We start from the raw sequence: 27683 nt of genomic DNA, 5'->3' as shown, positions 1-27683 counted from the left end.
ATGCATTTGCTCAGCTTTTAATGCGTGGCACTAGTTATTAATTTAACCTCATATAGCCAAAAACAAACCCTTTTGTGTCATTGTAGATTTTTGTTTGATCTTTGCTTCATTTGGAGCTGGCCTGCTCTGATACATACTGAAAAGGCTGACTGTCTGAAATTGTTTAGCTCGATCTTAAATCCTGAGAACTGTGGTGTGCTTGGTCATAAGATTACATTATGTTCCTTGAGTTTACATTGGGTTTTGTAGGTGGGAATGGGATAGAGAAGTAAATTGTTACATCAGTTCAATATCCCACTTCCGTTTTGAACTGTCTTTGGCATCATAATCATTGTCCAACTTTCATTAAAGTCAATTCTTCCATTTTGCGGTTAACATTGGACTGTAACCTGCTGTCATAATAACAGTGAAATCAATGTGTAAATTATTCAGCAGCTACGTCCCTATTCAATATTTGCTCCTGGAAATGTTCTGCTCTCTTGTCACCTTCACAAAAGCACAATCTTGCTGTCTACTTCAGCATTGAAATGCATTGAATGCACTGAAGCTGATGTTTTTTTAATGGTAAATACATACTAAACTCATAACAAATTATTATTTTAGTGATAAATTATGTGTTAATTACTGGTGCCAGAAATGAACTATTAATTCTGTTTTAAGAGTCTCCTTTTGTGATTTTAATGTTATGATCAAATCTTTTTTTCCACAGTTTTTGTCTATCTAATTTGCATTGAATTCATCCTCATAATTTATGATTTCTTGTCTTTTGTACTGTTAGTTTCAATTTAATTTGCTTCGAAGATGCTTTTCTTTCAGGCTCAGGGCCCTAGATGTCTAATTGTCCTCACTACAACAGGGTAAACAGCTTGTTGCACAGAAGACTTAAGTCATTAGATCACTTGCATGGCCCAGTTCATTTTCCTTGTGCGTATTCTGAGGAAAGCTATTGTCAAAGTATAGAGAGTTGAAATATTTTTAAATATTAGATTTTTGTTGTGCAAAAAGCTCAATTTTAACATGTTTATATTTGTTTGCAGTTGTAAATCGACACAGGGCAGCCCAATACATCAAGGAGAAAGTCAGAAAGTGTTCCTAAAGCTCTTATCTCATCCCTTGCCAGTTATTAAAACGGAGTCTTATTGCTACTCTTTAACCCTTGTAAAGGTAAGCAAAGAGCATCATTGATCTTTTGTAACGGGATGGGTTGTTATAATAATAATAATAATATAATAATAACTTTATTTATAAAGCACTTTTAGGCAACATCAGTTACCACAAAGTGCTGTACATTGGAAATCAACAAAAAGTTATCACAAACTACTAAAACCATTAAGACGACAGGACTATAAAAACAGTAAAAAATTAAAAGACATTAAAAGCACTAAAACAGGAACAATGTCTCAGCCAGTGTCGAAAGCCAGTGAATAAAAGTGCGTTTTTAGGGAGGATTTAAAGATGGACAGTGAAGGGGCCTGTCTGATCTGCAGCGGCAAAGTGTTCCAGAGTGCCGGTGCAGCAACAGAAAAGGCTCTATCCCCTCTGAGCTTCCGCTTAGACCTTGGTACCTCAAGGAGCAGCTGATCCGCTGACCTGAGGCACCGGGTAGGAGCATATAGGTGGAGCAGCTCAGAGAGGTAAGGCGGGGCGAGGCCATTCAAAGATTTAAAAACAAATAAAAGAATTTTAAAATGAACTCGAAAGTGCACTGGAAGACAGTGAAGGGAGGCCAAAATTGGCGTAATGTGCTCCCTCTTTCGAGTTCCGGTTAAAAGGCGAGCGGCAGCATTTTGGACCAACTGGAGACGAGCCAACGAAGCTCGCGAGACTCCAGTGTAGAGCGCATTACAGTAATCCAGCCGAGATGAAATAAAGGCGTGAATTACTGTTTCAAAATGCTGCCGCTCGAGAATAGGCTTCACCTTTGCCAGCTTCCTTAGGTGAAAGAAGCTGGACTTAACCACTGCGTGGCTATTTGTTTATCTAATTTAAAATCACTGTCCATCATAAAACCCAGGTTTAAAACTGTTGGCTTTACGAACACTGCAAGTGGACCCAAGTCAACAGAGGGAGGTTCACGGCAGCCATTAGGGCCGAACAAAATCACTTCTGTCTTTTTTTCGTTAAGTCCCAGAAAGTTTAAGGCCATCCAGGACTTAATGTCCTCAAGACAAGACAGAAGTGATTTTAGGGAATAATTATCTTCTTTCCTGAGTGGCATGTACAACTGGCTATCATCCGCGTAAAAGTGAAAGGAGATGCCATGCCTTCTTAAAATTGAGCCCAGTGGAAGTAGATAAAGGGAGAAAAGCAGGGGGCCTAAAATTGACCCCTGTGGAACCCCATATGCCAAGGGAGCAGAGGAGGATTCAAGGCCACCAAGGCTTACACGCATGGTTCTATCTGCCAGATAGGACCTGAACCATCCCAGGGCACTGCCACAGATGCCCACTTGTTGCTGTAATCGGGAAATTAATATTCCATGGTCCACAGTGTCGAAGGCGGCAGATAGGTCCAGCAAGACAAGAACCACATAATTACCGGAGTCGTTTGCCAGGAGGATGTCATTAGAGACCCTTAGCAAAGAGATTTCATGGGAGATTTCAACATGCAGGTAGACTGGGAAAATCAGGTTGGTATTGGACCCCAAGAAAGGGACTTTGTAGGGTGCCTTTGTGATGGATTCTTAGAGCAGCTTGTGTTGGAGCCGACCAGGGAGAAGGCAATTCTGGATTTAGTGTTATGTAATGAACCGGGTTTGATAAAGGACCTTGACGTTAATGAGCCATTTGGAGGAAGTGATACCATAACATGGTCAGGTTTAATCTACAATTGGAGAGGGAGAAGGGTAAATCGGAGGTCTCAGTGTTGCAGTTGAATAAAGGGGACTATGGGGCCATGAGGGAGGAGCTGGCCAAAGTTGACTGGACAGATACACTAGCAGGGATGACAGTGGAACAAAAATGGCAGGTGTTTCTAGGAATAATACAGAAGGTGCAGGATCAGTTTATTCCTAGGAGGAAGAAAGATTCAAAGGGGAGAAAGGGACAACCATGGCTGACAAGGGACGTCAGGGACAGTATAAAAATTAAAGTGAAGAAGTACAATGTAGCAAAGATGAGTGGGAAGCAAGAGGATTGGGTAATGCTTAAAGAACAACAGAAGATAACCAAAAAGACAATACGTTGAGAAAAGATGAGGTACGAAGGTAAGCTAGCCAAGAATATAAAGCAGGATAGTAAAAGCTTCTTTAGGTATGTGAAGAGGAAAAAAATAGTTAAGACCAAAGTTGGACCCTTGAAGACTGAAAAAGGTAAATTTATTATGGGGAACACGGAAATAGCAGATGAGTTGAACAGGTACTTTGGATCCATCTTCACTAAGGAGGACACAAACAATCTTTTTTCTATAGTAGTGGCCTGAGAATCTGAGGTGACGGAGGAACTGAAGGAAATCCACATTAGGCAGGAAATGGTTTTGGATAGACTGATGGGACTGAAGGCTGATAAATCCTCAGGGCCTGATGGTCTGTATCCCAGGGTACTTAAGGAAGTGCCTCTAGAAATTGTGGATGCATTGGTGATAATTTTCCAATGTTCTATTGACTCGGGATCAGTTCCTGTGGATTGGAGGGTAGCTAATGTTATCCCACTTTTTAAGAAAGGCGGGAGAGAGAAAATGGAATTATAGACCAGTTAGCCTGACATCGGTGGTGGGGAAGATGCTGGAGTCAATTATAAAAGATGAGATAGCTGAACATTTGGATAGCAGTAACAGGATCGGTCCGAGTCAGCATGGATTTGCGAAGGGGAAATCATGCTTGACTAATCTTCTGGAATTTTTTGAAGATGTAACATGGAAAATCGACAAGGGAGAGCCAGTGGATGTAGTGTACCTGGACTTTCAGAAAGCATTTGATAATGTCCCACATAGGAGATTAGTGGGCAAAATTAGGGCACATGGTATTGGGGGTAGAGTGCTGACATGGATACAGAGGTGGTTGGCAGACAGGAAGCAAAGAGTAGGGATTAACGGGTCCCTTTCAGAATGGCAAGGCTGGGTGCTGGGACCGCAGCTATTTACAATATCCATCAATGATTTGGATGAAAGGATTCAACGTAACATTAGCAAATTTGCAGATGACACAAAGCTGGGTGGCAGTGTGAACTGTCAGGACGATGCTGGATTCCATCATTCGCTGATATTCAGTGGAGTATTATGTTGCCAAAAATGAGACCAGGCAAATTATCATAAAGATGGACCAGGGAACTGAGCACGTGCAGGTTGGAAAATGTTACAAATGAGTCAGTAGATTACATCAATGTGGATAAATGTGAGGTAATCCACTTTGGTAGCAAAAACAGGAAGGCAGATTACTATCTAAATAGTGTCGTGTTGGGAAAGGGGGAAGTACAACGGGATCTGAGGGTACTTGTTTATCAGTCTATGAATGTATGCATGCAGGTACAGCAGGCAGTGAAGAAAGCGAATGGCATGTTGGGCTTTATGACAAGAGGAGTCGAGTATAGGAGCAAAGAGGTCGCTCTGCAGTTGTATAGGGCCCTAGTGAGACTACACCTGGAGTATTGTGTGCAGTTTTGGTGCCTTAATTTGAGGAAGGACATTCTTGCTATTCAATTCAATTCAATTCAATTCAACTTTAATGTCATCGCACAAAATACAAGTATCAGTACAACGAAATGCAGTTTTGCGTCAGTCCGTAGTAGTTGTACATAAAGAGAAAAAAAACAAGAAAAAAAAATAGAAAGAGAGAAGATACAGAATAATCAGGAAATACAGAATGATTAAACAAAGGGGGACGGAGGGACCAGAGAAGTCTATCGTCGGGACTCCGAGTTCAGCAGTGTGATTGTGTTGTTATAGAAGCTTTTCCTCATCCTGCTGGTACGTGACCTGAGGCTCCTGTACCGCCTCCCTGATGGGAGGAGGGCAAACAGTCCATGGTTGGGGTGTGAGGGGTCTTTGATGATCTTCCCAGCCCGTCTCAGACACCGTTTTCGGTGGAGGGCATCCATGGCAGGGAGCGGGGCACCGATGATGTGCTGCGCGGTTTTCACCACCCGTTGTAGTGCTTTCCTGTCCGCAGCAGTGCAGCTGCTGTACCATATTGAGGGAGTGCAGCGTAAATTTACAGGTTAATTCCCGGGATGGCGGGACTGTCATATGTTGAGAGAATGGAGCAGCTGGGCTTGTACACTCTGGAGTTTAGGAGAATGAGAGGGTATCTTATTGAAACATATAAGATTATTAAGGGTTTGGACACGCTAGAGGCAGGAATCATGTTCCTGATGTTGGGGGAGTCCAGAACCAGGGGCCACAGTTTAAGAATAAGGGGTAAGCCATTTAGAACATAGACAAGGAACAACCTTTTCTCACAGTGACCTTTTCTCACAGTGGCATTTCAGGCAGAATGCAGGCCACCAAATTCAGTTTCGTAGCATTTCAGGCAGAGTACATGCCAACAAATTCATTTTCGTAGCATCTCAGGCAGAGTGCAGGCCACCAAATTCTGTTTCATAGCATTTCAGGCAGAGTGCAGGCCACCATATTCAGTTTCATGGCATTTCAGGCAGAGTGCAGGCCACCAAATTGCCAATCAACTCATTACATTATCATTACGGGCTAACAAACCATTTATTGTAAGTACATTGCAGACTCACAGTTCAGTTGATTCACAGCTTAGAATCACAGTTGTGGACTCTCCCTCACGATCTTCCAGAGTGACTGACACACGTCCAGGCATGCGGGGTTTTATAGCCCTGCCCCCCCTCCCCCCCCTCCTCCGGAAGGGGCGTTACCTTAATTGTGGTGATTGACAGGCGAGAGGACCAATCAGCTGTTCTCAAGATTTTTTTAACACTCATAACTTTTTTATTTTCGGAAAAATCCTCGGGGGTGCCTCAGTGGAGGAGAACTGTGAGATGGCCAAAAATCATAGCGATATATGGTAGCGTTTTTTCTAAAATCAATATACAGCAGACAGGAAGTGGTCAAGATGAGACTTTTAGTTATATAGATAGATGTAGCCGGTCTGTATATGGCAAATACTACGAAGTGTAATGAGATAAGTGGACAAACACAAAATCAGCTAGTGTTGGTTGAGGAATAAGTCATGCCCCCTGAACCGTACAAATTTACGTGCGTCCTCAAATACTGCAAAACAGTTTATTCCACATTCATAGGAGCCATTCAAATATTATTATCCTAACAACAGAATATTCCTCAAAACTACAGGAAATGTCAAAACTACAGGAAGTGCCTGAGGACCTGATGTGGATTATAAACCTGAAACCTATTTTGAACAACATGGAACTAAAGCTAAATGAACTTATAATTACAATAATTGATATTAATGTTTTAAGAGAAGGAGCTTGAAAGAAATGTGTATGAAACCCAAAATTAGAAAATGTTAATGTGTAGAATTGATCTTGTATTCAATCCAGTAATTAATTTTATTTTTACATATTTTTTCAAAGGATTGCTTGTCAATCAACAATGTAACCAAACCAGTATCATCCGTGTCTCATGGTGTTCATTTTCTGCTCCATCCTCGGGTTTTGTATGAAATATGCACTTTTGGCTTACAAGACCCCACAGAGAAGGTACTTTTTCGATTTCTGAATGCTTTTATTAAAAGTAATGGGACACTTGTAAATTGGTTTTCTTGTAAATTGAGATGTGGGGATGATTACATGTGATTTGGTTGGAAGAATGCACTGAAGGAGGTCATTCAGTCTATTGTGTACATTTCAGTTTGTTGTTGGAACGCTTCAATTAGCCCATACTCTTTTTGCACAAAAATGTATGAAAAAGTTTTTATTTGAAGTGTATACTCAGTTTGCTTCTTGGTATCTAAAATGGTATCCAGGGAACTTGGAATATATTAGCAGGGAGGTTACACTCAAACATGACACAACAGTTATTAGACAACAGCTTCAATATCATTTATTCTCTGTCCTGGGTCTCCTCCATTGCCAGAGTGAGCAACACCGGAAATTGGAGGAGCAGCACCTCATATTCCGCCTGGGTTGCTTGCATCCGGAAGGCATATACGTTGAATTCTCCCAGTTTTGCTAGCCCTTGCTGTCTCCTCCCCTTCCTTAAACCTCGAGCTGTCTCCTCCCATCCCCCCGCCCTCGGGCTCCTCCTCCTCCCTTTTTCCTTCCTTCTCCCCCCCCACCCCCCATCAGTCTGAAGAAGGGTTTCGGCCCGAAACGTCGCCTATTTCCTTCGCTCCGATAGTTTCTCCAGCATTTTTGTGTACCTTCGATCTTCCAGCATCTGCAGTTCCTTCTTGAACAACAAACATCATTTATTTGAATGCAGGTTACCACATTGAGAGAAAATTATGATTTCTGAGAAATTTAGAAAGACTGGAAAAATTATAGCTCTGGAAAGCTATTTGCTTTGGAGAGTGACAGTGTATCTGATTATGAGGAGCCAAAGGTAGACACAAAATGCTGGAGTAACTCAGCGGGACATGCAGCATCTCTGGAGAGAAGGAGTGGGTGATGTTCCGGGTCGAGACCCTTCTTCAGAATTATGAGGAGCCAAGATGAGACAAATAGAAAGGACCTATTTACATCAGCATATGGGAAATTAAAAGGGGACATTGCTATTAAATAGTTGGTAGAAGGATTAAATATGAATGGATACCTTTTTTTAAACTTTTATGGCAAGAAGAGTCTACAACTCTGATCGAGATAGAAACAAAAAGCCTCAAGCAAAGCAAAAATGACATGTACATGCGCTCTGCAGAGTTTGATCTGGTAATCACAAGTGTGATTAGGTTGGTTAGATCTTTGTTTCTAACTGGCACTGATTCATAGGCCAAATAATTTCCTTCCATAAAATACATTTTCTACTATTGATCATCTTGCCTTCCCGAGCCCCCATTCGCCGTGATGGTACTACAGTCACAGAGGCCGAAGTCAGAAGATCCTTTAGGGGGTGAATCCTCGGAAAGCGTCTGGACCCGATGGAATACCCAGTCGAGTTCTCAGAAACTGTGCGGACTAACTGGCTGGATTATTTGCGGACATTTTCAACCTTTCACTTCTGAGGTCTCCACCTGCTTTAAAAAGGCATCAATAATACCGGTGCCCAAAAAGAGCAAGGTGACGTGCCTCAATGACTATCGACCAGTGGCACTAACGCCGGCGGTGATGAAGTGCTTTGAGAGGTTGATCATGGCGCATATCAACTCCTAGCTCGACAAGAACCTCGACCCACTGCAGTTCGCTTACCGCCATAACTGATCAACGGTGGATGTGATCTTGCTGACTCTCCACTCCGCTCTGGACCACTTGGACAACAAAAACTCATATGCCAGGCTGTTATCCATTGACTACAGCTCGGCATTTAATACAATCATCCCCTCCAAGCTGGTTACCAAGCTCTCAGATCTCTGCGCATCCCTCTGCAATTGGATCCTCGACTTCCTCATTCACAGACCACAGTCTGTCCGTATTGGTGGAAATGTGTCAGCCTCGATAACAATCAGCACGGGAGCACCTCAAGGCTGCGTGATCATCCCCCTGCTTTACTCGCTCTGTACTCATGACTACGTAGCTGGACATAGTGCGAACTCCATCATCAAGTTCGCTGATGACACCACCGTTGTAGGAAGGTGACGAGTCAAGAGTATCGAAGTGAGATTGACCAAATGGTGCCAGCACAATAACCTGGCTCTCAACACCAGCAAAACCAAGGAACTGATTGTGGACTTTGGAAGGGGTAGGATAGGGACCCACAATCCCGTTTATATCAATGGGTCGATGGTGGAAAGGGTCAAGAATTTCAAATTCCTGGGCGTGCATATTTCCGAAGATCTCTCCTGGTCCCAGCACACTGATGCAATTATAAAGAAAGCACATCGGTGCCTCTACTTCCTGAGAAGATTACAGATAGTGGGTATGTCAAGGAGGAGTCTCTCGAACTTCTACAGGTGCACAGTAGAGAGCATGCTGACCGGTTGCATCGTGGCTTGGTACAGCAACTTGAGGGTCCAGGAGTGGAAAAGGCCGCAAAAAATTGTAAACACTTGCCCAGGCCATCACTGGCTCTGACCTCCCAGCCATCGAGGGCGTCTATCGCAGTCGCTGCCTCAAAAAGGCTGCCAGCATCACCAAGGACCCACACCATCCTGGCCACACACTCATCTCTCCACTGACATCAGGTAGATGGTACAGGAGCCTGAAATCTGGTACATCCAGGTTCAGGAACAGCTTCTTCCCTACAGTCATCAGACTATTAAACACAACTTCAAACAAACTCCGAACTATAACAAGCCTATTGCACTTGAACTGTTTATTTATGTGTGTATATATATATATTCTATGGTATATGGACACAATGATCTGTTCTGTATTTACGCCCACAATATTCTGTTGTGCTGCAGCAAGCACGAATTTCATTGTCGTACCTGGGACACATGACAATAAACTCTCTTAACTTGACATGACCAGTATTCAGTTTGGTTCTCCACGCTGACAAAATCAGATGCTTCTTTTATCTGTTCATTTAAACTGTATTTTTGACCTTTGGACATCAAGGTACCATTTGATTCACTGCACCATGAAGGTGTCTAATTCAAAGTGAAGTTCATAGGTTAGAATCTTGCATATCATAAAGAAAGATGGTTATTGTTATTTGAGGTCAATTATCCTCGCATCAGGACATGATGTTGACATTCAGGATAATGTTCAAGGCTAGCATTTTAAGGTGTTTCATCGGCGACCTTCCTTCCATCTGAAGTAGGAATGTTTTCTGATGATTGCACAACCTTCAATTGCATTCCTAACACTCCAGAGAATGAAGTAGCCCTCGGCCGCCTGCAGCCAGACCTAAATATTCAAACATGGACTTTGGTGAAATGTAATATTCAAGCAACATAAATGCCAGTTTTCACATAAAGGTCACATTTTCCGTTATCATCAGCAATATAGAACATCCTTCATTAAATCAAATCCCTGATACCACACACTGGTCACAATACCTTTCACTCATCCATGGGTTGGTTAAATCCAAACCACTGCACATCTTCCTGCTCTCCCAATGTGCCACCCCTATTTTTAATATTGGTTGTAATCCACCTACTCGCCCCCCAGTCTTCATACAAGTGCCTTTCAACTGTCAACTGCAAAGAACGGTCACGTTAAACTCACCCATTTTGTTGTTGGGGGGAGAAAAACCCCCTTAAAATCTGTGTTTTTGATCTTACCCTTTCAATATATTTCTCAAAAGATTTTGTGAGGATGTGAATAACTTTCTCAAATGTAAACAATGCATTTCTCTATCATCTTGCAGGTGAACACTGCTGCAAAGGACATAATCCTCTACCTAATGCAAGGACATCTAGTTATGAGCGCTTTAAGCTGGAACAAGTTATGTGAAGCTCTCTACCCTGTTATTCCAGCCCTGCAGGTAATTTTAGCTCAAATTCTGAAGCAAACCTTATTCTTTTCTTATTTTCTTTATGCCGGAGATATGTCACTGGGTTCAGCTGTAATTGTGACTCAAATGGACTGCTCGCAATGAGCCAGAATGCTTGTCTAATATTCTGGCAAATGTAGTGAAACTAAAGGATTGAACAGAGGCACCGTGTTCTGCTTTATCTTTGAATTGCATTGCTGTTAATTTCCTCATCATTAAAGGACAGAATTGAATATTCACTCTCATTTGACTTTGGCTGCAGAAAAATAAATGGATTTAATTAACACTAGAATACAAAGGTCCACATTTTGCTGAATGTGTTCTGCCACATGCACTTTGCGTTTGGCAACCCCATTCTGTTGTGCCATATGTCCTCCACCGAGTTGCCAAGGCGATGTGTGACTTGCAGGTGAGCCAGAAGAAACCCCACTCACAAAATTGGTGAGTAAACCTTAGGCAGATAGGAATCCTGCCTGCAGCGTTGCAATCTGTCAATGCATTCAAGTGAAATAATAAAAATACAGATCCAAAATACTTTCATGTAAATAAAACATTACTGCAAGTACATATGTTTTGAAAAGCCAACTCGATTACGTGGGACCTGTTGGGTCTCAGTCACACGGGAGGCCTGGTCCCCCAATGCAACCCATTCCCGAATGCAATATTCCACCATGGTGTGGGGGAGGGGGTGTGTGTGTGGGGGAGGGGGGTGTGGTGTGGTGGAGGGGGGGCTGTGTGGACGGGGGATGGATGGTGGGGGGGTGGAGGGTGGAGGGTGGAGGACTGGAGGAGGGGTAAAGGGGCGGTGTGGGGGAGGGGGGTGTGTGGAGAGGAGGAGGAGGGGGGAGGCTTACGAGACACCACACAGCACCTCCCAACTCCACACAGCGGCTTACTCGACTCCACACAGCGGCTTTCCTGACTACACTCTTGCGGACTCAATCAGCACTTGTGGATTCAGCCCCGCCTCCCGGGCTTTATTCTCCAGCGGGTGCCGGAAGGGGCGTTAGCTTTGTGGTGACTGACAGGCAAGAAGACCAACCTGCTGATCTCACAATTTTTTTAAACTTTCATAACTTTTGTAATCTACCACCGATCAGAACTAAACTTGGTGCGCTTGGAGGAGCAGAGAACGGTGAGTAAGGTGGCGAAAAATCCTAGCGATAAAGGGTACCGTTTTTGCGCAAATTAAAAAAAAAAGCAAACCGGAAGTGGTCAAGATGAGAGTTTTAGTAATAGAATAGATAGATAGATATCCTATTTTGTTCTTCTTTCGTACATACCAATGTGTTTGGCAAACTGGCAGGATGAATGGAGATGGATTTGCCATCTGCTGGTGGGCTGCATGCATCTTCTGCCTGGTGGTATTGGGGCATTTCCCTTTGAGATTTCTCACCACCCACAAGCTGCAACAATTGGGGGCTTGGTGGAGCTGAGCAGAGCGGCCACTCTTCCTGTGCCTACTCACTCTTTCTTCACAGGTGGTTGTTTGATGCTCTCCCGCACAGCATTATTGTTTATTTCCAATTTGCAAACAGTTCAAATTGTGAGAGTCCTCGGGAACTGAAATCCGTCATAACTTTCGACAATGTTTTTATTCTAAATGATTTCAAGCATAACAACACTTTCCACAATTGGACCGTTTGTTCCGGTTGTTGCTGACTCCTCACATTGGCGGATGTATTGAGAGGTCACCTGTAAATGGGGGTCAAAGTAGAAGCGTTCACGTCGCGATCCCTGTCAAGTAATATCACCAAATTTATTTGCGAATTCTACCAAACACTTTGAAGCAAAGCCGAAAGACAAATGATGTCCAGAAGCCTAACAAATGGCAGTAGCCCATCAGCCCGGAACAGGAAGAGAGACCAACACCCACCCCCAAGGCCGGCTTTGACCATCATATCTCTAAATAGAAACATAGAAATTAGGTGCAGGAGTAGGCCATTCGGCCCTTCGAGCCTGCACCGCCATTCAATATGATCATGGCTGATCATCCAACTCAGTATCCCGTACCTGCCTTCTCTCCATACCCCCTGATCCCCTTAGCCACAAGGGCCACATCTAACTCCCTTCTAAATATAGCCAATGAACTGGCCTCAACTACCCCACTGTGGCAGAGAGTTCCAGAGATTCATCACTCTCTGTGTGAAAAAAAGTTCTTCTCATCTCGGTTTTAAAGGATTTCCCCCTTATCCTTAAGCTGTGACCCCTTGTCCTGGATGTTGATGTTGAAGGACTGTCTGCAACTAAAGAAGAACTTGTTGCCCAACTCTGCAGAGAGCATCAGTGTGATATTCTCTGCCACCAAGAAACCCACCGCGGATCCAAACATCCCCGCCCTCGAGTGGAAGGCATGACCACCCTCATTGAAAGACCACATGAGAATCATGGAAGCGTCATGCTTGCAAAAAACGGGACAATCATCGAATCAACATCAAAGAGCGATGAAAACAACATTGCGGTCCTAACCGCTGAGCTCAGAGGAATTACTATCACCTCCGTCTACAAGCCATCTCCCACACCTTTCCTGATGCCGGAAATATCATCATCTGGGAAACCAAGGATAGTGATTGGAGACTTCAACAGCCACAGCTCACAATGGGGTTACGCCGGGAACAACGCTGATGGAGATGCAGTGGAAGCATGGGCTGAAACCAACCAGCTCTACCTGATCCATGATGCCAAACAACCAAAGTCCTTTAATAGCGGGCGATGGAAAGCCGGCTACAACCCTGATATCGCGTTTGTCAGCCATAGCATCTCTGGATTGGGCAAGAAGCTGGTACTGAAGCCACTGCCAAAAACCCAACACCGCCCCATTGGCCTTACAGTCAATGCTGCAGTTACCCCAGCCACAGTTCCTTTCCGGAGAAGATTCAACTTTGGGAAAGCGAACTGGCCTGGTTTCCAAGAAGATCTTGAAGGGAAGATCGCCCACCTCCCAGCGGACCTCAAATACTATCAAATCTTCACCAGGTTAGTGCACCAGGCAGCCCGGAAGAACATCCCGAGAGGCTGCCGCACTCAATACATCCCCGGCCTTGACACTAAGCAGCAAACTATATGAGCAATACCAACAGCTCTACGAATCTGACCCCTTTGCTGAAAGCACCATGGAAGTAGGTGAGAGACTCATGACCTCCCTATCAGAATACCGCCAGCAGAAATGGCAAACCCTACTGGAGACAACTGACATGGCAAAAAACAGCAAAAAGTCATGGAGCTTCATCCGAAAAATCAGCAATGACCCATCAACACCAACACACCAACAGTATACCACCACGGTCAACCAAGTTGCGTATCAGTTGCTGCTCAACGGCAAATCCACCACCAAACTGCCAAGACCAAAGGCAGACCGACTTCAGCACTCCCAAAACACCGGACTGACTGAGCCGCTCTCCCTTGAAGAGCTCAATATCAGCATCAAAGCCCTCAAGACTGGCAAAGCCATCGACCTGGACAATATTTTCACAGAGGAGATCAAGCAATTTGGACCTCTGGCACGGAAGTGGGTCCTTGAGCTGATGAACAATTGCATGCTGACAAGAAACATCCCAAAGATCTGGAGGAAAACCAAAATCATCGCTCTTCTAAAACCCGGTAAAGATCCAGCATAAGATCCATCCCTCAACAAGCTGGATTCCGACCTGGCAAATCCACAACAAGTCAACTTCTGAATCTCACACAGCACATTGAAGACGGGTTCCAGAAAGGACTGGTGACAGGAGTCGTCTTTGTTGATCTGTCTGCCGCGTATGACACTGAATTACCGCCTCCTCCTAAAAAAGATCTTGGAGAATACCAAAGACCTGGCACTCACGGACCTCATCGGAGCCCTCCTGAAAGATAGGCGCTTCTATGTTGTCCTTAACAACAAGCAAAGTCACTGGCGACGACAACGGAATGGCTTGCCTCAAGGTAGTGTGCTGGCTCCACTACTATATAACATCTACACCAATGACCAGCCAATGGACCAGAACACTGAGCGGTTCATCTACGCCGACGACCTCTGTGTAACATCCCAAGAGAGTACGTTTGAAGCTGTAGAAGCAAATCTCACCTCAGCCCTAGATGAGCTACACCTCTACTACGAGCGCAACCACCTACACGCAAACCCTGCGAAGACCCAAGCCTGCTCGTTCCATCTCAGGAACCGACAAGCAAACAGACCCCTTAACATCACATGGTCTGGAACACCTCTTGAGCACTGCACCAACCCTGTCTACCTCGGTGTAACACTGGATCGCACTCTCTCCTATAAGGAACATGTCAAAAACACCAAACTGAAAGAACTCCCGAAATAACATCCTCAGGAAGCTGACCAACTCCAAATGGGGAGCCACAGCACACACATTAAGATCTACTGCTCTGGCCCCGTGCTACTCCTCTGCGGAGTATGCGTGTCCTGTTTGGGAGAGATCATCCCATGCCAAGAAACTATACCCAGCGTTAAATAACACCTGCCGCTCAATCACTGGCTGCTTGAAGCCCACCAACATAAACAACCCGCACCTCCTCGCTGGCATTGCCCCTGCCGATGTGAGACGGGAAGTCGCCAGCCGAGATGAGATGACTAAGGCCACCAGTGATGAAAGCCACCTCCTCTACGGATGTGTACCCCCGGCCCAACGGCTGAAGTCCAGGAGAAGCTTTCTCAGCCATGTCCAGCCCCTAATAGCATCACGGGAAGAAACCAGACTCCAACTATGGACAAAAAGGCTTGAGGACGACCCCCCTCCTACTGACATGGGTATCCCTCCCTCTGAAGCCCTCCCTCCGGGCTCAGAAGCACCATGGGTCCAGTGGATGACGCTCAACCGCCTGAGAACATGAACAGGGCGATCAAAAGCTGCCATGGCCAGATGGGGCTATGAAACTGGCCAAACCACCTGTGAATGTGGAGAAGAGGATCATACAATGCAGCACTGCCTTGTCGGCCCCCTACTACCCAACCAGTGCAGCCCAAAGGATCTTGCAGTGTTCAATAAAAACGCAAAGGACTGTGTAAAGGAATGGGAAACTGTCATATAACCAACCAGCTTCAAAGACACGAAAAGACGAAGACCTGTAAATGTAGCCTTTATGAATGCAAACATCTAGATTCATTATCATTGCCTAATATGAATAGAAAACTTGTATGGCCGGCACTTTGATACAAACACGCAAACTGCAAGCCTTAAAAGGCAGGCCATTATTCCGACGTTATAAAATTAATTGATCCAGTGGAGATATTGATGGTAACAAGTTGCGAGTTGAAACTATCAGTACTTTGGTACTTCAGTACATTAATTTCACCAAAGAAGTTGTCATGCTGCTCATTGATTACTCCTTGTGAAATTGATCATGGCCACACAAAGATGTAATCAATTGGCTCCAAGTCTCCAACTATCGCAGTCGATGGATGTATTATAACGTGTTTAATGAAAGAAGATGACTGCCATTAATTGGTGGGTCAAGTCTCTCAATTACAAATGTTGATGATAATTTGGCCTGAATTATTTGAAGGATTGAGAAAGGATGTGCACTGAGGAACTGCTCAATGCGACTGAGCTGATAGAGCGCAGTCTGCCAAAATAATGATCAATTATTGAGCCATTCTGCAGTTCTAACATCTCAGTAGCTTTTACTTGTGTGGTCAGCTGGACAAGAAATGAAAAATGAAGAATATGGAGTCTCTCTGCGAGGGCTCTTCTCAGATGCAAACAGTTTGCTGTCACAGGCCTGGCAGTAGTGGGAGGTAGTTTTCATTTTAGAGATATAGCGTGGAAACAGGCCCTTAAATAGACAATAGGTGCAGGAGTAGGTCATTTGGCCCTTCGAGCCAGCACCACCATTCAATGTGATCATGGCTGATCATCCTAAATCAGTACGCCGTTCCTGCCTTCTCCCCATATCCCCTGACTCCGCTATTTTTAAGAGCCCTATCTAGCTCTCTCTTGAAACCATCCAGAGAACCTGCTTCCACTGCCCTCTGAGGCAGAGAATTCCACAGACTCACCACTCTCTGTGAGAAAAAATGTTTCCTTGTCTCCGTTCTGAATGGCTGACTCATTCTTAAACTGTGGCCCCTGGTTCTGGACTCCCCCTACATTGGGAACATGTTTCCTGCCTCTAAAGTGTCCAAAACCAAAGTGTCCAAAACCTTAACAATCTTATATGTTTCAATGAGATTTCCCTCTCATCCTTCTGAACTCCAGAGTGTACAAGCCCAGCTGCTCCATTCTCTCAGCATTTGACAGTCCCGCCATCCTGGGAATTAACCTTGTAAACCTACGCTGCACTCCCTCAATAGCAAGAATGTCCTTCCTCAAATTAGGGGACCAAAACTGCACACAATACTCCAGATGTGGTCTCACTAGGGCTCTGTACAACTGCAGAAGGATCTATTTGCTCCTATATTTGATTCCTCTTATTATAAAGGCCAACATGCCATTCGCTGTCTTCACTGCCTGCTGTACCTGCATGCTTACTTTCATAGACTGATGTACAAGGACCCCCAGATCCCGTTGTACTTCCCCTTTTCCCAATTTGGCGCCATTTAGATAGTAATCTGCCTTCCTGTTTTTGCTACCAAAGTGGATAACCTCACATTTATCCACAGTAAACTTCATCTGCCATGCATCTGCCCACTCCCCCAACCTGTCCAAGTCACCCTGCATTCTCATAGCATCCTCCTCACAGTTCACACTGCCACCCAGCTTTGTGTCATCTGTGTGGCAAATTTGCTAATGTTAATTTGAATCCCTTCATCCAAATCATTGATGTATATTGTAAATAGCTGCGGTCCCAGCACAGAGCCTTGCGGTACCCCACTAGTCACTGCCTGCCATTCTGAAAGGGACCCGTTAATCCCTACTCTTTGTTTCCTGTCTACCAACCACTTTATCCATGTCAGCACTCTACCCCAATACCATGTGCCCTAATTTTGCCCACTAATCTCCTATGTGAGACCTTATCAAATGCTTTCTGAAAGTCCACGTACACTACATCCACTGGCTCTCCCTTGTCCATTTTCCTAGTCACATCTTCAAAAAATTCCAGAAGATTAGTCAAGCATGATTTCCCCTTCGTAAATCCATGCTGACTCGGACCGATCCTGTTACTGCTATCCAAATGTGCGGCTATCTCATCTTTTATAATTGACTCCAGCATCTTCCCCACCACCGATGTCAGGGTAACTGGTCTATAATTCCCCGTTTTCTCGCTGCCGCCTTTCTTAAAAAGTGGGATAACATTAGCTACCCTCCAATCCACAGGAACTGATCCTGAATCTATAGAACATTGGAAAATTATCACCAATGCATCCACGATTTCTAGACCATTAAGTACCCTGGGATGCAGACCATCAGGCCCTGGGCATGTATCAGCCTTCAGTCCCATCAGCCTTTCCAACACCATTTCCTGCCTAATGTGGATTTCCTTCAGTTCCTCCGTCACCCCAGATCCTCTGGCCACTACTATAGCAGGAAGATTGTTTGTGTCCTCCTTAGTGAAGACAGATCCAAAGTACCTGTTCAATTCATCTGCCATTTCCTTGTTCCCCATAATAAATTCACCTTTTTCGGTCTTCAAGGGTCCAACTTTGTTCTTAACTATTTTTTTTCCTCCTCACATACCTAAAGAAGCTTTTACTATCCTGCTTTATATTCTTGGCTAGCTCACCTTCGTACCTCATCTTTTCTCCCCGTATTGTCTTTTTGGTTAAACATTACCCAATCCTCTAGCTTCCCGCTCATCTTTGCTACGTTGTACTTCTTTGCGTTAATTTTTATACTGTACCTGACGTCCCTTGTCAGCCTTGCCGGCCCATCAAGTCTGCACCGACTAGCGATGCTCGTACACTAGTTCTATATTACCCACTAGGGACAATTTACTGAAGCCAATCGACCTACAAACAGACACTTCAGTCAACCAGGAATCCTTGTATACACACAATTTACAGAAGCCATTTAATCTACAAACTTCCATGTATTTGGAATGTGGGAGGAAACTGGAGCACCCAGAGAAAACCCACGCATCACAGGGAGAATGCGCTAACCACGTACATACAGCACCCACAGTCAGGATCGAACATTGGTTTGTGTAGGAAGGGACTGCATCTGCTGGTTTAAACCGAATATAGACACAAAAAGCTGGAATAACTCAGCCGGATAGGCAGCATCCCTGGAGAGAAGGAATGGGTGATGTCTGAAGAAGGGTCTTGATCCAAACGTAACCCATTCCTTCTCTCCAGAGATGCTGCCTGTCCTGCTGAGTTACTCCAGCTTTTTGAGTCTATCTCTAATTATTGGTTTTATTAACTTTTCACATTATTTGTATATCTTGACTGATTCATTTTGATCACAATGTATTAAAGTAGAAATGGCAGTAGACTAAACAGTCCCCCTGTGTCTGCTGCACCATTCAGTTTGATCATGATTGATTTCCACCTCAGCTGTAATTATCTACTTTAGCTACACAACCTATGTCATTTGCCTTGAACAGAGGATTAATTAATATCTGTCCTGCATTTTTTTAATTGAATAAGACTCTGCAATCTTTTTGGTAGACACAAAATGCTGAAGTAACTCAGCTGGTCAACTAGCATCTCTGGAGAAAATGGATAGGAGACTTTTGGTTCAGGACCCTTCTTCAAGAGGCTCCTGACCCAAAACATCACCTTTCTATTTTTTGATGCGTTGAATTACTCCAACAGTTTGTGTAAATGAGTACATTACACAGCCTGGCGTTTAAAGTCATCTTTAGTTGTAACACATGGTATAGCGGCACAGCAGGTTGTTAGTTGCTAATTCATCATCTCCGCTTCCAAGACTACTTAATGTAGAAAGTGGGTGTTAATATAAAGCAATACAGTAAGGTAGGGTTAGTGGTGCTACTCTACTATGATTGGTTCACATGCAAAAACCAATGTACAGTTTGTGTCAATCTTTGGTATAAACCAGCTTCTGCAGTTCCTTCTAATTACATTATTATCTTTATGGAATAAGTGGGTTATGCTTTCCACTCTCGTCACGAGAGCAAAAGTATCTCTAAATTGCCTCTTAGTCCATTTCTGGATGCCTGCATCAAATACATATGTTTGTTATATGCATTTGTCAAATCTCATCATCTCAAATACCTCAATTGGGGAACCCATGGGAAGTAAAAGGAAAGTTCATGCAAACGCTCCTTGTTTTTTTTTTCTGGTGAATTTATGCTGTACCTCTTCAGGACTAAGGGAACAATGTAATTTCCTAATGCTTTCTGTTATTGCATTGTTCAGTTGTAAGGGCTAGTTTATATCGAAGGTAGACACAAAGTGCTGGAGCAACTCAGCGGGTTAGGCAGCATTTTTGGAGAATAAGAATGGGTGACCTTTCAGGTCATACCCGTTCTTCAGACCGAGAGTAGAGGGGAGGGAACTGGAAGCAGGAAAAGGCCATTGCAGGGCAGTGTCTGAGAGAGGGTGTTGCAAAACTCCCGTTGAACAGAGGAGAACTTCTTCAAAGTAGGTATACCTTGAGGTGATTTTGCAGTGGAGTAGACAAAATATGTAGAAAGTAAATTCAGATGCTATTTTATACAGAAGATAGACACAAATGACCCACCCTTTTCCTCCAGAGATGCTGCTTGACCCACTGAGTTACTCCACCACTTTGTGTCTACGTTCAGTATAAACCAGCCCTTACAACTGAACAATGCAGTAACAAAAAGCAGTGTGAAATTAAATTTCAATGCCTTATTGCCAATATTAAGGCAGGATGGGAGGATGATGTTATAACAAAGGGCAGTACAGTCATGCGGTGGTACAATCGATGCCTTACAATGCCAGAGACCCAGGTTCGATCCTGACAACCATGACCGTGTGGGATTTCTCAGAGTACTCCAGTTTTCTCTCATTTTCCAAAGATGTGTAGGTTAATTGGTTTATTTAAATTGCCCCTAGTGTGTAGGATGCAAAAATGGGATAACATGGATCTAGAGTAGGGTGATTGATGGCCAGCGTGGACTCTTTGGGCTAAAGGGCCTGTTTCCATGCTATATCTAAAATTAAATAATGAATGTTCACATCATGCTTGTAGCCTGAAAACATGCACCAAGAGTAAATAGAAATGATTTGTCCTCCTTTGATCTGTTATGACTCTCATTCATACTTGTTCATGTGCCTAATTGGGTAACTTACTCAAATTCATATTAATAAAGTAATAGAGTAATAGAGAGTGATAGTGATACAGTGTGGAAACAAGCCCAACTTGCCCACACCGACACACATGTCCCAGCTACACTTGTCCCACCTGCCTGCGCTTGGTCCATAGCCCTCCAAACTTGTCCTATCCATGTACCTGTCTAACTGTTTCATAAACATTGGGATAGTCCCAGCCTCAACTACCTCCTCTGGCAGTTTGTTCCATGCAGTTTGTTCCATGCACCCACCACCCTTTGTGTGAAAGAGTTACCCCTCAGATTCCTATTCAATCTTTTCCCCTTCACTTTGAACCTAGGTCCTCTGGTCCTCGATTCCCCTACTCTGGGCAAGAGATTCTGTGCATCTACCTGATCTGTTCCTCTCATGATTTTATACACCTCAATAATATCATCCCTCATCCTCCCGCGCTCCAAGAAATACAGACCCAGCCTACTCAACCTATCCCTATAGCTCAGACCCTCTAGTCCTGGCAATATCCTCGTAAATCAGCCCTGTACCTTTCAAGCTTGACAATATCTTTCCTATAACATAGTGCCCAGAACTGAACAAAATACTCCAAATGCAGTCTCACCAACATCTTATACAACTGCGCCTGGTCCGCTGTTGTAGGTTGGATCGTTCTTAGTCTGGACCCTCATCCTCGACCTTACCGCCATGGGTGGCTCGACCAGAAGCTGGTGCTGCCGACAGCATCGCTCACTGAATCATGGGGTCATGCAAGCCTCTTCACCACGACAAGATAAACAATCCGAAGAGGACAAAGTTATCTTGAGCTCAACGACTGAAGGCAGATGAAGGCTGCAACAGATCTATCAGCTCCAATCGTCTAGGTTCCCTTGCCATTGGAATATGTTGATTGATTTGTGATGGACCGTGTGATTCTTGCAGTGCAACATCAAGTACACGTTAAGCAAACACACGCACAGGCGTCTTCGTTCTGTGAGCAGCACAAAACTTCTCAAGACTTTCGGCAATCGGGGAAGGGCGACGGGAGCAGGCCACGTGACGGCTGGAAGCTCCTAGTCAAGAACCGGCACGGAAGCCGTGAATACTTGATTCATTCGCTCAACTTTGGGCAGAAGCAGGAAAGTTGTTCGGTAGCAGTATTCATGTCTGAGCAGCCCTATTTAGAATCCATTCTGCTCACCCCGAACTGGGAAGGGGCTAGAAAAGGTGCCCTAAAAATAGTCTGCTTCGCCTCGTCCTGTCTGGAAAGCCGCATCCAGAGGAATGACCATCATGTGGTCGAAAACCATCAAGAAGCAAAGCTATGAAACTCAGAACTTGGAATATGCAAACTCTGATGGACAACCTAAATTCAGACGGGCCAGAGAGAAGAACCACCTTTGTTGCTCGGGAACTCCAAAAGTTCAGCTTTGACATCGTTGCTCTGAGTGAGACCCACAGAGCTGGAGAAGGGCAACTGAAGGAAGAACAAGGTCAATACACCTTTTTCTGGAAAGGTCTTGATCCTAAACAACCGGGGATCCACGGAGTAGGTTTTGCCATCCGATACAGCCGACTTCCTAAGCTGACTGAACAACCACTGTGAATCAACAAACGTCTTATGACTCCACGCGTCCAACTCATCAAGAACCAATACACCACCATCGTCAGCACCTATGATCCAACTCTGGACACTGAAGATGAAGTAAAGGAGAACTTCTACGCCCAACTTGATGACGTTGTTTCCTCTGTTCCCAACGACGACAAGATCATTCTCTTTGGGGACTTCAATGCCAGAGTCGGGAAAGATCATAGGCTCTGGACTGGAACAATCGGCAACAAAGGAGTTGGCAAGGTCAACGCCAATGGAACACTCCTCCTCACCAAATGTGCTGAACACAACCTGGTGATTACAAACACCTTATTTCGCCAGAAAAACAGGCACAAAGTCTCCTGGCAGCTGCCCGTTCCAAACACAGGCACTTCATCGACTACATCATCGTACGATCCCGAGACCAACAAAATGTACTGAATACAAGAGCTGTTACTGGTGCCGACGAGTGCTGGACAGACCATCGTCTCATCTCGTCCACCATGATTCGGCCCAAAAGGAAACATCAAAACCAAAACGCCATCAAGACATTCAATGTTGACGTCTTTCAAGACATCAAGCATGTACAGAAGTTTCAACAAAAACTTCAAGAACAACTGTCTCAAACAATCCCACCATCTGTCGAAGAACACTGGAATCTATTGAAAAAAGGTATCATTGCCTCCTGCAAAGAAACAATTGGGTTCAAGTAAAAAAAAAATATCAGGATAGGTTCGACAATAATGACAAACAACTCCAACAGCTCATTGATGAAAAGAGAAAAGCTTTCATCACCTTACAAAATGATCACCAGTCAGCTACCAAAAGGAAGTGCTATCAGGAATGCAAGGCTGCAGTCCAGAAGAGCACCTGAAACTTGCAAAACCAATGGTGGAGGGAGAAAGCTCAGGAAATCCAACAACTCGCTGACGCCAACGACACTTGAGGCTTTTTCCAATGCAACCAAAGCCATTTTTGGTTCATCCACTCACTGTCAAGCCCCTCTCAAAGGCAAAGATGCGTGTTTTTTTTTTATAATAGAGCAATTGTTTCTCTTTCTTTCTTTCTTTTCTAGGGTCTATTTCTTAACTTTCTTCTCTAACTCTTTTTCTAATGGGCTTTTTTTTCAACATTTTCTCGCACGACTCTTTCCCACTTTCCTTACTTCCTTTATTTCTATCTTTCTTAAAGCTCAAAAAATGAAGGGGTACAACAAATGTAATAAGATATATGTGTTGTGTACTTCTGTAACTTATTGTACTTCTAATAAATAAATAAATACATAAAAAACCATCCTGAAGAACAATGCTGACATCAATTCTAGATGGAGATTTGAAGATCTTCTAAATCAAACCATCTCATTTGACACAAATGTGATCAACACCATTCCAAAGCAGCTCGTTGACGACTCCCTAAGCAGATTACCACCACTTGAAGAAGTCAAGGAAACCATCAAAACCTTGAAATACAACAAGGCAGCTGGACTCGATGGAACACCAGCCGAGGTCGACAAAATTGGAGGTAACCTGCTCCATTAACATCTGCATCAAATTCTCATCAACATCTGGATAAATGAAGATGCACGACGAGACTTTAGAGACTCGGCAATCGTTACCATCTACAAAATGAAAGGCGATCGATCTGACTGCGGAAACCATCATGGAATTTCCCTATTAGCAACAGCGGGCAAAGTCCTCGCCCGCATCATGAACTACTGACTCAAGCCTTCAGCCGAGAAGATCCTTCCAGAGACACAAGCCGGTTTTAGACCATCACGTGGAACAGCCGACATGATCTTCACAATGCGCCAACTACAAGAAAAATGGTGTGAACAACTTCAACCTTTGTACATGGCATTCATCGACCTCACTACGGCCTTCGACTCTGTATCAAGGGAACTCTTATGGGATGTCCTATCCACCTTTGGATGTCCTGAAAAGTACATTCGAATCCTGAGACTCCTCCACGATGACGTGCTTGCCACTGTCATGGCCAGCAACAGCAACTGTGAGCCGTTTCAAGTTAGATCAGGAGTGAAACGGGGATGCGCGATTGCCCCAACACTGTTCACCATCTTCATTGTGACAACCATCCACATCATCCAAGACGACCTACCCCCAGGAATCAAAATCGTCTTCAGACAGATGGCAGACTTTTCAATCTTGTCCGTCTCAAGTCCAAAATTAAGACATCTATGAGCTCCCTCATCGAGTTCCAATACGCAGGCGACAACTGTGTTGCAGCTCTCTCAGAAAATGCATCTGCAACAGACCCTGATACTGACTGCCTTCAACAGGGCATACACGAAACTTTGACTTACCATCAACTCCACGAAGACCCTGGTTATCTACCAATCGTCACCAACTGAAACAAATCGGAAAGAACCATCGATTCAACTTGGTGAAACAACCCTGGAAAATGTGGATCACTTTCTGTACCTTGGAAGCCACCTCTCCTCCAATGTCGACCTTGATGATGAGATCCAACATCGTGTTAATGTGCTGGAACAGCTTTTGGACGTCTTCGAACGAGAGTCTTCCAAAATCATGACATCCAAACAGACACCAAAGTGTTAGTGTACAAGGCAGTGGTGATTCCAACGTTCCTGTATGCATCAGAAACCTGGACACCATACCGACACCATCTGAAAACACTTGAAAAGTTCCATCAAAGATGTCTTTGAAGCAGCTTAAATATCAGTTGGGAAGACAGAAGAACCGATGTCAGCATGCTGAATGAAGCAAAAACATCTAGCATCGAAGCCTTCATCACCAAGAACCAACTAAGATGGGTCGGTCATGTTGTTTGGATGGAAGATGAGCGTCTACCAAAGCAAACCTTCTACTCCCGGTTTAAAGAAGGCAAACGGAAAAGAGGCGGACAAAAGAAGAGATTCAAAGACGCCTTAAAAGCCAGCATGTAGAAATGTGCAATCGACATCGACAATTGGGAAACCAATGCCAAGGACAGGAGACTCTGGCCAACCATCATCCAAGAAGGAACAGCAACCTTCGAAGCCACGAAATGCGCAGAATTAGAAGAAAGGGAAGAAAACGAAAAGAGAGGAAGCAACAACCAAAGCCCGATCTGCCATCTGGAATTACTGTCCTGAATGTCGAAGAACTTTCAAAGCCAGGATTGGACTCATAAGCCACCTGAAAGTCCATTAAAACAACAGAATGTAAAAACAACAGAATGTAGACCATCATCCTCGACCTAGAGGGATAGCCACGGCGACAACGATACAACTGCAACATGACGCCTCTACTTCTATACTCAATACTCTGACTGATGAAGGTTAATGTGCCAAAAGCCTTTTTGACCACCTTATCTACCTGCGACTCGACCTTCAAGGAATCTTGCACCTGCACTCCTCGATCTCTCTCTGCTCCAGAACACTCCCCAGAGGCCTGCCATTCACTGTGTAGGTCCTGCCCTTGTTAGATGTCCCAAAATGCAACACCTCACATTTCTCTGTATTAAATTCCATCAACCATTCCTCAGCCCATCTGGCCAATCCATCAAGACCCTGCTGCAATCTTTCACTACCATCTTCACTGCCTGCAAAACCACCCACATTTGTGTCATCAGCAAACTTCCTAATCTTGCCCTAAAATGTTCTCATCCAAATCATCGATGTAGATGACAAACAGACCCAGCACCAAACCCTGAGGCACACCACTAGTCACAGGCCTCCAGTCTGAGAAACAACCTTCCACCATCACCATCTGCTTCCTTCCATGAAACCAATTTGCTATCTGTTCAGCTATCTCTCCTTGGATCCCATGTGGAACCTTGTTGAATGCCTGACAGAAATCCATGTATACTAAACATCTACAGCTCTGCCCTCATCGACCTTTTTGGTCACGTCTTCAAAAAATGTATCAGATATGTGAGACACGACCTCCTACATACAAAACCATGCTGACTTTCCCTAATTATCCCTTGCACATCCAAATGCCTGTATAACCAATTCCTCAGAATACTTTCTCCTAACTTTCCAACTACAGATGTTAAGCTCACCGGCCTATAGTTCCTAGCATTTTCCCTGCAACCCTTCTTGAATAGAGGCACAACATTTGTCACCCTCCAGTTTTCTGGCACCTCTCCTGTATTTGAGGACGACTCGTAAATTTCTACCAGGAAGTTTTATCTTCCTCTTTTTTTTAATTTGTGGAGTGACAATACCATTTTGCACTTTCTTATTTAAAAGTGCAAATTTGCACTAGGAGAGATTTGGAACTTAATGACCATTACTGCTTCTTTTTCATATCCGGAAGTGTTTATCATAGGAACCCAAAGATTTGTTTTGCCTACATTCTATTATTTTTTTCCAGTTGGATTTTATTATCTTCGTTTAGTCACTAAAATCCCTATGACTTTCACTGCTGGCATTCAGACCTCATCCTTCATTGTGATTTGGATGAAGTTGAATAGAATTAATGAAGATGGTCATCTTTGACATACCTCATTGAAAATTACTCGGGTTTTATCGCTTTTCTAATTGATACAATTTCTCAACAACTTTGACTGGTTCGCAGGTGGTTTAATGTATATCTTTCTTCGTTATCTTAGTAATTCTCCAGACATCGTATGGTAAGTTTCTATTCTGATCCTTTGGAAGAACTTCACTTTAATTCACCAGGCCGATGTCATCAGGGCATGTCACAGAAAATGTACGAACTAAACATTGTAGTTAAAATGAGTTTATTCAATGCCTGCCCTTGTGTAAAAAAAATTGACTATTAGCATTTTGAAGCATCTCCATTGTTTAATGTTGCCGTTGTTTTTTGCAGGGCTTTGCAACTGTAGATGGGCCGCTGGGACGCTGCATTCTTGCATTGAGTGAGCCACAGGATGAATCTGCACCCAGCATTTTGCCAAGGGTAGCAAGAATCCGTGCATCTCTTCGCCTATTTATGAGTAAACAGCATTCGTAAGCAGAATAATTTATCTTAAAATAACCCACCCTTTAACATTACACTGAGGTCCAACGATGTAAACTGTTGCCAATTTGCATCTATACAGTGCCTTAAGTCTTTTGAGACATGCAGCACATCTCAGCCTATAAATATCTTTTCCAGATCAGTCACTGATGTATTGCTGTAGAGGAACCAGCAGTCAAACTGCTCACTGCAACCCCCACAAACCTGCTTATGCAATCTGTTTACAGTAAGCCCTAGGACAGTAAGGAGACCCAAGAAAGTCTTCCTGAAAACAAATATTAAAATACATCATATGATCGCTCTTGTTCATTGCACCTTGTTAATTATGAATTGTTTCAACAATCACTAAAAGTGAGGTTGATTGGATGAGACGAAGTACTGTGGAAGGAGGCTTGACACACCACCAATCAGCATTGACGTCTCGTTACATCTGGAATACATGGAAAGGTGCATTATAAATGCATTTTTCTTTTCTACTTTTTGCTCATATAATTTAATTAGCGAACATTAGTTACACAAAATAAAACTGTTTGCATTATTGTTTGGAGCAACATTGAGATCA

The 27683-nt window shown here is 43.9% G+C and overlaps 1 protein-coding gene across 1 annotated transcript in view; it reads left to right on the top strand.

Moving 5' to 3' along the window:
- The window catches only part of rttn (rotatin), a 221600-nt gene that overhangs the window by 51949 nt on the left and 141968 nt on the right, over positions 1–27683 (top strand). Inside the window, exons 14-17 of the mRNA XM_055634871.1 lie at positions 1038–1164; positions 6495–6620; positions 10327–10443; positions 26972–27111. Of these exons, the coding sequence (XP_055490846.1) occupies positions 1038–1164; positions 6495–6620; positions 10327–10443; positions 26972–27111 (510 nt within the window). The remainder of the gene's footprint in view (positions 1–1037; positions 1165–6494; positions 6621–10326; positions 10444–26971; positions 27112–27683) is intronic.

This window comes from Leucoraja erinacea, chromosome 4, assembly GCF_028641065.1.
Source record: "Leucoraja erinacea ecotype New England chromosome 4, Leri_hhj_1, whole genome shotgun sequence".
In the NCBI taxonomy this organism is placed as follows: Eukaryota; Metazoa; Chordata; class Chondrichthyes; order Rajiformes; family Rajidae; genus Leucoraja; species Leucoraja erinaceus.
The sequence above is the reverse complement of the archived record's forward strand: the minus strand, read 5'-3'. Positions and strand labels throughout refer to the sequence as shown.